Genomic DNA, 10,084 nt, shown 5'->3' with positions numbered 1-10,084 from the left:
ATCCCTTTGTGCATCCCTCCTCAAATCTGCCAGCATCACTGACTTCCCTGCATCTCTCCTTCCACCCTCATATTTCACTGCCTCACCATCCTAAACCTCTGCCTCCCTCTGCACACTGATGACACTTGGTGGCACAGCTGCTTGTGGGACACTGTGCCAGCCCACAGGAATGCACCCAGACATCGAGAGGCAGCCAGCCACTGCCCCACACCTCCAGATTCTCTTTGTACTTCACTGAGCTCCCATTAATTGCTGGCCTTTCCCTGCAGGTGCCTCCTGTGGTGCCTTTGAAGCTGCAGGAGCAGGAGCACGGGCTGAGCTCTGGGCAGGCTGTGGCTTAGCAGCTCAAAACCACCCTGCAGCCCAGTTGAAAACCTCCCTGCCTGTGCTCCAAGCCTCCTCTTTTCCTGGGAGAAAGGACCTTAGAGAGTCTCCTTGAAGACAGACACATTCCTGAGAAACAGTGTTGTTTTCTCTCCTCCTGCTGCATCTTCTGAGCTCTCCAGTTCTCCCCCTGAGCCTGGCAAACTCAGTTTTGAATGAGGAGAGGGAAAAACACCCCTTTCTCTTGAATTGTCTGGAGAAGGTTTGTTGGCTGAAGCTAACAGAGTCCCCTCATCCCAAGGAGGAGCATTAGGTTTTTAAGTCCCTTTCTGCCCAGGATGAAGAGACTAGAGTCTGCTTTTTCTTTTCTTTAATAGGTTGCACACTGAAATACTCCTTTTCAAGCCAAAAGCATTTAAACAATTCATCCTGAGCTTGGGTGGGTGCCACAGAAACCTGTGGCAGCATCGGGAAACTGGCCCAGCTCTGTTTAAATGCATGACTTGCAATGCCAGACTACTTCCTCGTAGCAGATTTTATGATTATAAGAAACTTTGCAAAGCAAAATTTTTGCTTCTGAATGGCTGTAGATCAGCTGAGTGAATACAAAGTGGCTCCTGTCATTCCAAGGTACGCCAGTGACTTACTGCAGGGAGCAAGAAATCGAGTGTTTCCAGACGGAGCATCTCTAATATACCAAATTTTCTTCAAGCTTGACTTCTCCAGTGAAGCATCATTCCTCACTCCCATCACTGTGTATTAATAAGGAGGGTTATGTCAAAAAAGAGCCCATCTGCTCCAGTCTCATTCCAGTGTGCCTTCCAATGGGAGAGGGTTTCTTCTCCTCTGCAGAGTTATTAATATGTCAAGTCCCATTGTGGCAGCAAAACTTGTGAGCCCTCACAGTAACTTAGAAGCAAGTGAAGAAAGGGAAAAGAAAGACAGGAGAACGGGGCACTATCAGACAGCTCCCCAACCCTGCAGCTCCATGAGTGTGTTTTGTCCTGACTATAGATACAACACAAACCGAGTGAGGTGAGAATCCAGACTTCAAGAACAAGGGATGGGAGATGAACAGCATCTTTTCCTTGGTGCAGCTCTGCAGATTTTCTTTGTGATATTATTTGCCCAGTCCTGCAGCTGCAGCACATTCTGGATATAAATGACCATACACATCTTGTCAGAAGGCTCAGTCCAGGCAGGGGAAGAGATGTTCTAGGTGGATGTTTGTGCATTAGAGAGCTTTCAGCACATAAACTGATTTAAAGGTTTGGGAAATGTGCCGTGCAGTGGCAGATGCCATGAATTCAATCAAAGATATGATTAAGGGATGACCTGATCACAGTTTACAAGGACCAAAACATCGGTAATGGAATATTTGTCTAGCAAACAGAAGCATAAATCTGGTGGAGGAAGCTGAAGCTAAGCATGTTCTGACTAGAAAACAGTGCAAATGAAGTCACCATGAGGCAGATTCTATGGATTCACACATCACCACTTGCCAGTTGAGCTGGGGTAATGGATTAGGAGACTGCAAATGGCTGAGGAAACCTGTTAGTTTAACACCATTTTGCTGAAATTTAAGCAAACACTATTTTCCTTCCAATAGCTGTAATATAACCTGTCAATTACTCACCTGATGCTCTGATTTTTTTAAGCCACAGTAAGTCACTCATGTTTTTGAGCCCTCATTAACTATTGCAAAAATCCTCCCAAGGTTGCTGTTCATATTCTTCTGTGTGGGCAATTTTTGTATCAAACCAGATAATTTTCTCATACATGAGACGCTCTAGTTCAAGCAAAAATTAATTCAGGGCACTGCTGTGTCTTTTACTACCAGTAATTCAGATGAGATAATGTTATATGGGGTTCTTCTGCTGGATAATTTTTGAATTGGGACAGAAAAGCTGTTTGGAAGTGAAATGCAGAAGTTTCACTGATATGTTATATTGTCTTTCTCTGCACAGAAAACGAATTTGTCTCATGAGCTCACTTGCACCAACCTCTCAGGAGGAAGAAAGGTCTAACAGGCATAATTTTAGAACCTTAAAATAACTTAGGACGTCTTTTTCCAATAGAAAAACATAATTTTTGCAAGACCAGGCATCTTGAGATCTTGCCAGGACAAGGAGATGCTGTACACATCCTTCTGGAAACTCCACAAAACAGGATATCAAATCAGTGAGTGATGCACACCTGAGCATTGCTGACCTTGTTTGTGCCACCAGTCAGCAGCGCTTCAGGGACCAGGAGACAGCATTAAGAACTGAGGGGGACTCAGATAAATGTGGCATCTTTCAAGGTGATGGGAGACAGAACCACAACATTTTAGCTGCAGGGAATGGAGCTATCAACACCTGGCCAGTGCCACAGGGTCACTGTGCTGGGGCAGTGCCACAGGTCACACTGTGCTGGGCAGGTACAGCCCTTGCTTGGGCAGCACAGACCCTCCCCACACAGCCACAGCACATGCTGCAGGTGTGGGTGTCCTGCACTGCTTTAGGGGAGTTGCTCTCTGCCTGTGGATGGCCAGTTCAGGAGGGTTTCTCTTCACTCTCTGCACCTGGTGTTGGTCTCACATGGCTGAGTCTCAGCCCTGCTGGTGCAGAAGTTCTTCCTTCTGTGTTTTGTCTACAAAAAATCAAAGCTGCCCATCCAGCCCAGAGGTCAGAACTGGATCAGCCCAGCACATCTGTGGGACTCCTGCACAGGCCACTCTGCTGACAAAGCTGCTGAGCTGGGGGAAATGATGCCAAATGATTTTTGCCTTTTTTCTTTTATGTGTTCTCCACAGCCTATTGCTGTATCCCTGGCTAATTTTCCCAGTACTTTTCCCTACGTTTTCCCTAGGCAGAAAGACAAAACACATTCCAAAGCCCCAATCCTATCTTGGTCCTTTCTGGGAAAAAACAGCTCTTCAAGGCGCATTTTCATAAACAAAGTTTAGTTTCCATCTGAGGGGGGGTGGATTTAGAGAAGGTTGAACCAGGGGAAATTGCATCACCTCTTTTGCTCCTAATTGGTGATTTTTGTCAATGACACTAATTTGCTAAGCTTATAACACTGTATTCACCCCGTGGGGTGGTGGCCTTTTTGTGGACATTTTCCATATCTGCCCCTGGAGGCCTCCAATAAAGACCAACCTTTCCAGTACCTCCTGTACAAATATTATCTCAAAAGTGTGTTGTTTTATTTCTAGGTTGCTTAAGGCATCTCTGGTAACCTCCACCAGCAGCACAACTGCCAGCAAAGGGAAACTGTCCCTGGCCTAACTCAGTGCTGACACAGGCTGATATAGAATGGCACAGGGAATAGTGCTTACCTTTGCTAATCAACACCGTTTTTATCTTTACTTTTCCCTGCTACCCCTGCCATCAGCAATCTCATACACTTATCTATTCATCTTCAAATAAAAGAGCATTTGCTAAAAGACCAACCTGGACTAATGCATCAGGAAAGAAAAAAGAGGCTAAAACACTGCATGTGGCAGCTGTCTTTCATACTTTCCCTTTAAAGACAGGTCACACGAATGTCACTTATTTAATGACAAAGATTTTTCTCTGCCCAAGAGAGCTGGTGCTCTCCCACTACTGACAGTAGTCAGCTCACATCCATGGCGTAGGACAAACAGATCCACAAAGCCAAGGTTATGGGCAAAACGCCTGAACATCAAAAGAAAGGAATCCCAGAAGTTTCTAAGCTTGTTCCTCTGATAGTATTGACTGTATTTTTTTTCCCTTTTGTGGTTGCTAGAACTGATGATCTCAAAGGCTGAGAACAAAGCTTAGAAAAATAAGACTCACAAAAACAAACACTTCTTAAAGTTGCCAAATCTCTTTGAATTCCAGAGGGGAAGAGAGGGAATTTTTTTGATGACTGCAAACCTCCAGTGCCAGTGCACCTGACAAATACCCAGGTTAGCTCTGGTAAAAGCTAACTGGAGTAACTCTGATGGGTACTGGTTGAAGACCAGGATTTCATCAGTGTGCAAAAGCCATGAACAGTGCCAAATTTGGCTCAAGGCGAGGCAGGGATGCCGACAGAAACCCTTTCCCTGACAGGAATGTTGCAGTCAAACCTTTGTGGGATGGGCAGAGGTGGGCAGACAAGACAGGTTGTGTCTTTAGCAGGCATAGCAGGTTGAGAGAAGGATGTTTGCCCATGGCCTAAGGTGCAGAATGGTTTCATTTTGTTTGTGAACACAGAAATAATATTGTCTCACCTTGGCAACAGCAATTTCACTGAAAAAGAAAGCTGTTCCTGCTAGGAAATACCAGCTTTGACTTGCTGCTGTCAAATTCTGCTCAGTACTTTACTACAGCTCACCCAGAGCAACTGCTGGGCAAACACACAGCAAGGTTAGTGCAAGGCAGTGCCTCTTTGCTCATGGATTGGCTGTGGCCAGGCAGGGAATTCCTCCATTCCAAAATGTGCCTATGGATGATTTTTTTTAGACCTTATTCAGCCTGTGCAATGCTGTTTTGCATTCATGATGGAGCATCAGGTTGAAGCTGCTGCAACTGGGCAATGGTGTGCTGCTGCTGCTTGGATTTTGGCTGTGTATAGCTCTGAACAAGCATATAGCTAAAACCAAGGATTTAAGTGGGGTTATGCAGAAATGTTTCCCAATGTTTGCTTCCAGTGTGTCATTTCCATAACTGAGTCCCCATTTTTCCATGCCCAAGTAGGTTAGGCAAAAGGCAGGTGTTGAGAATTCACCCCCTGGCTCCAGATAGTGCAGGAAACTTGGTGGCTACAAACCAGCTGAGGATTCCCTTGACCTCATCTTCACACAGGGTGAGAGTCCTAAACTCAGGACTGCCTCAGCCAGCGTAAGGTACAAAAAATAACCCGTTTGGAAACCAAACACTTCCAGGTTTTAGCTCTTAATTTATTCTCTGACAACTCAGTGCTCCAGAATGAGCCACTTCCCCAAGGCAGGACTGTTTTCCAGGCACGCGGGCGCGCACGAGGGTACGAGTGTGTGTGGGCAACGCACGCCCTGTCATCCTGGGACACGTCTACAGGGGAAAATACGGGGTGGTTAAGGTCTACCACTACGTGTGTGAGTCAGTGAGAATAGATTACAGCATGCTACGCCCTCTGAAGGCTCTAATCCAGCGATGAGGTGTCCTCAGAAGAGGGTTAAACCTACTGTTATCTCTTGGATCAGAGCATTCGCACCAAGGTTTAACCCTGCCAGATGCCATCTTCTGCCAATCTCTTATAAAATCCCTGGCTATCCCCACAGAGGGAGGCTTGCTGTCCCTCCTTGCTGCCCTGTAGTCTCAGAAACAAGGGATCTTCAGGTCCTTTTGCCATTCTCCTTACTAAACCCATTATCCTGTAGCTCTTGTGTGGGTGCAGCACATCACAAGAACTGATTTGGCTTCTGGTGTCCGAACCTGCCCACGATTTTTTGCCCTGGAAAGGACCTTCTTAACCTTGAGGGGTGCCAGGACTTTTTTAAAATAGTTTCCTGTGTTGTCTGACTATCTCCTATTCTTTTTTTTTTCTGTTTAAAAATATTCCTCTCTCTGGCTTTTGGCTCTTCTGTGATGCTGGGTTTTAAGGGGCAGGAAAGACCAAAGGTAAAGCTTGAATTTCTTTCACTCTGTTTCTTTTCCCCTGAATCCAAGCTGCCTGAAAAGCACACTAGTGAGTTCTGGTAGTCCTGTCACTCTGGGACCCAGAGCCCAGTCCACTGAGCTGCAGTGGAGGCAAAATCTCCCTGCAGAGGGGTTGGGGAAATGAAAAGCATTTTGCTCCGAGTTAATTATTTATAACCCATGTTGGCTGAGTATGCAACCTCTTCCAGCCAGCTCCGTCCTCTCAGCATTTGTGCAAAGGCTGAGAAAACACATTAAAGATGGGACAAGTGTACTTTGTCTGGGTAAAATTGGGAGAGCATGGTATCCTAAGACAGAGGGAAATGTTCTTCAAATCTCCTACACCTGAGTGTTAGTTCACCTCATGCCTTGCACATATTTATCCTTATGAAACTGTGCAGAGAGAAGAGGTGATACTCTCATTCAGCCTTCCACGTGGGTGTACATAAAATTGCATAGACACACTCACTCCAGTGACTCCAGCTCACTTCCCTGCTTAACTTTAATGAAGGGACTTTCATAAACATCCAGGACCTGGGTTACAGCAAATAATAATTTTTTTAAAAAATTAGCAACTGAAGTTATTGGCTGCTCTATGATTTTGCATGTCTCCCCCTGCACAAGGTAACATTTTTATCTCTGTAATTACATGGCAGGCAGCTAGCACAGGGTGCAGGGTCAGTACAGGGCACTGCAGGGTAATGATGTGGCCATTTTTGCCTGGTAAATGACAGAGTTATCTTGGGACTGAGAAAAGGAGAAGGGCAGCAACTGCTTGACTAATTGGTAGTTTAAAGTTTAATTACCCCAGGGCTGACGTGCTATCTCCCAGATGCAGCTCTGTGCTGAAAGAACAAGTCCAGAGCCTGCACATGGCAGGCTGTGTTGGATTCAACCACATGGACACAGGAGTCCAAGGGCGAGCAGTCTCAGCCCCAGACTGCCAACACCAGCCCATCCTCTGCTGTGCATCCTCCTGGATGGATGGATACATTTGGGGAGGAGAGGGTAGGAGCTCTGCTGTGGAAAACCTCCATTTCTCTCTCTTACCTCTCCCCAAATCTCCCTTTGCAAAGAAATTTTCCATCCTCCTGTGAGACTTGCTCCAGGAAGATGGTCCTGCCACTGCCCAACACTGTTCTGTCCTCAGGCAGCACCTTCCTGCATTAAAGGGAGAATCCTTTCCTTAAAGAAGTCTTTGCATCCAGTCCTTTCCCTAAAGCCATGACAGTCAGATTTCATTTAGCACCAAGGGGGAGTGATAAAATGTCTTTGGTGGGCATCTGTCATCCAGCCAAGGTCAAACCACCACAAAACCCCAGCACACTTGGAGATACCCTGCAGATAATCTTGCTGGCTCAAAAGAGAAAACTCCACAAGGAGAACATAACAGAAGACTTTGATTTTTTTTTTTAACCTAAATGGTGGATGACATAAAGGGTGTGCAGCTCAGTAATTATGAATATAGTGCTTTACAAAACTCTGAGATAGAAAAAACCCCACCAAGTAGGGTAACTCACCATATTTGCCAGAATGTAGTGGTACCCATTCCCATTTTTTTCAAGCTTGATGATCTGCAAGATAAAAATCAAGGCTAATTAGCAGAGATCAACTAAGGAAGAAGAACTTCAGTTATCTGCCCTTTCTCGCTCTTATTTTTCCTTGCTGAGACTATTCAGCTGGGAGCAGGAAGACACAGCAAAAGAAAATTCACGATCTTATTAGAGGTTGGACAGAGTGTCACACATGATATCTGAGCAGCAAGTCTGGAATTAGACAGGACAAGATCCCCAAGAACTTTGTACAGGCAGGGAAAGAAAATCACCAAACCAACCTGTTTCCTATGGGCTTGGGGGAAAACAACAAAAAGCCTTAACAAGATTTGTATTTCAGACGCCAAAGGAACAAATGGGGAGTTGGAGTCCACGTGTCCCATGAACGCAACTGACACATCAAGCAAGACTAGAGAGCAATCTTGCACATCCTCCAGGCTCCAGTCCCTGCTGCAAACACCTGCCTGGGAGAGGTGGCTGGAAGTTTAGGCTATGGGTAAATGTTTCTGCTTTAGTGCATCAGTGTAGCTTCAAACCACAGAATGAAGCTGTCTGGGCAAGCCACAGAGGATTCCCCTGCATGTTCACTGAGATAATTAATATATTCATATGCACGGTGTACAAATGTATGTGCTTTGCCACTTATTCCTTTCTCCCTGATGCTGCAGAGTCAGGTTTTTATTTCCTTTTATCAACACAATTGCTTACCAATCCGTAACAACGGAGTTTTTCTATGTTAACTGGAAGAGTTTCCCTTTCTTTTCCCTTTCCACCTGTTGCAGATTTGCCTGTAACTGAGGGGAACAGCGACACTTATCAGATGGCCCGTGTCTTTTTCTCCCTCGATTTAAAAAGGGTACAGAAAGAATACAGCTAAAAAATATATTGTTATCGCTGACTCCATTTTTTCATTGAAATTCCACTCTGTTGATTTCCAGCAGCACTATTAAATTCTTACTAGTTTACTAGAGTCAGATACCATCTGCATTTGAGCCACTCTACACACAGAAAGAAGAAAGTGGAAAAAAAAGGCCCAAACCAACATGCCCTCAAAGCCTGTACAAACACAAGATTTGCCAGTTTCTGAGAGAACTCTGCTGTTTCCATCAGGTTTCTTGGCTGGCAATACTACCTCTTATTTCCATTGTCATAAGAATTGATTCTGAATTGCTGCCTGCATTGCCAATGCTCAGAAAAATCTGCACAAACTGCAGTGAGGCCAGAAAGATCCTCATAGCCAGAATGATCACAAGAGCACTGCTGTGTTGGATTCAACCAGAATCAGTCTACCCAGGACTCCTCTCTGATACCAGGCTGGCAGCAGGTACTTGAGAAGCGTCAGATAAGGGCAGAGACTGATCCTCCCCATGGGACAGCACTCCCAGATTATCATGAGCAGTCATTTAGGGATTTCCAAATGGATTATAAATGAGCTGACACTTGCTCTGTGCAACTGGTTCATCTGCCTTAGCCCTTCTCTGATGAAGTACTCTTGTATGCATAATAAAACTCATCTGGTTCTCACCATTAACGTGGTGGTGGCAATTAACTCCAATGAAGGCTTCATTTAGAAGCAGTTCCTTGCAGAGCCAATGCCAGCTCCACCAGCTTCACTGCCCTGGGGCTCCCTGCACAGAATCCCTCAGTGTGGCTTCTGCTGAGGTGTCTGGAGCTCTCAGAAAAAACCTCTGTCTACCTAAAGCTATGAAGATATACACCTCATTATGGGTGGTTTTCTGAGTATCTTCCACTGCCAGATCCAAGAAGCAAAACCAGACCAAACTTGCCCCCTTTTCATTCATCAGCTGAGAGTGACCTTTGCAGTAAGTCCCAGACCTTGTAGGAGGAAGGAGAATCTCTGCTGCACTGGGATGTCTAAGAATTATGATCCAATTCCCCTTTTCTCCAGTGTCAACAATAGCTGGCATTGGCTCCTTCAGCCCAAACTCTCCTCTGTTATTTTATGAGGTGTCAGAGCCGATGAACCGGAGAGGGCTGCCATCCAGCTCTCCCTGAGCTGTTAATCTTGCAGCCCATCCACCTGAATTATGAGGCTCGTTTCCTGTGTTTTACACAGTTATTTGTGATCTTAATTTATTTTAAAATGCTTGCTCAGTCCTAATGTGTCCGGACAGCAGTAGCAAGCTGAGGTTATAATAGCATTTATCACTTCTCCTGACTGTGGTGAGAGGCTGTGCTGGGCTGCATGCTGATTGCTCACTTGGGCCACCTAGGTTTCATTACCCACTTCTTAATGGGCAAGTTTGACATCTATTAGAGAGAAATCCTCTCAGAGTGAAACACTGGCAAAGTAGAAATTCCAGTTACTCATTTTAATGAGAGACAAGGAAGAAAGAACAGAGGGCTTTGATGGAACACAACCCACCACGTACTTATCCCATTAAGGCTACACAGCACAACCCCACGGCAACCTGCCCTGAGCCAAAGCCTGGCTCACAAATGACAGGTACCTTGGCAAAGATAAATCAAACCCTTGAGACATGACACAGAGTAATCTCCCAGAGAGAAACCAGGTCATTTTTAACACACGGAGCACTGGCTCCTCCACCGCTGCGGGCACGGCAGGGGCGGGGGGGG

The 10,084-nt window shown here is 45.6% G+C and overlaps 1 protein-coding gene across 3 annotated transcripts in view; it reads right to left on the bottom strand.

Annotated features, from left to right (window-relative positions):
• The window catches only part of GRIA1 (glutamate ionotropic receptor AMPA type subunit 1), a 120,562-nt gene that overhangs the window by 50,653 nt on the left and 59,825 nt on the right, over positions 1-10,084 (bottom strand). For all 3 annotated transcript variants that reach the window (XM_008628938.2, XM_008628937.2, XM_017728125.1), the window contains exon 5: positions 7,454-7,507. In XM_008628938.2, coding sequence (XP_008627160.1) covers positions 7,454-7,507 — 54 coding nt within the window. The remainder of the gene's footprint in view (positions 1-7,453; positions 7,508-10,084) is intronic.

Source organism: Corvus brachyrhynchos, unplaced genomic scaffold, assembly GCF_000691975.1.
Source record: "Corvus brachyrhynchos isolate BGI_N302 unplaced genomic scaffold, ASM69197v1 scaffold21, whole genome shotgun sequence".
Classification (NCBI taxonomy): Eukaryota; Metazoa; Chordata; class Aves; order Passeriformes; family Corvidae; genus Corvus; species Corvus brachyrhynchos.
Note: the sequence above shows the minus strand (reverse complement) of the source record. Positions and strands in the feature narration are given on the sequence as shown.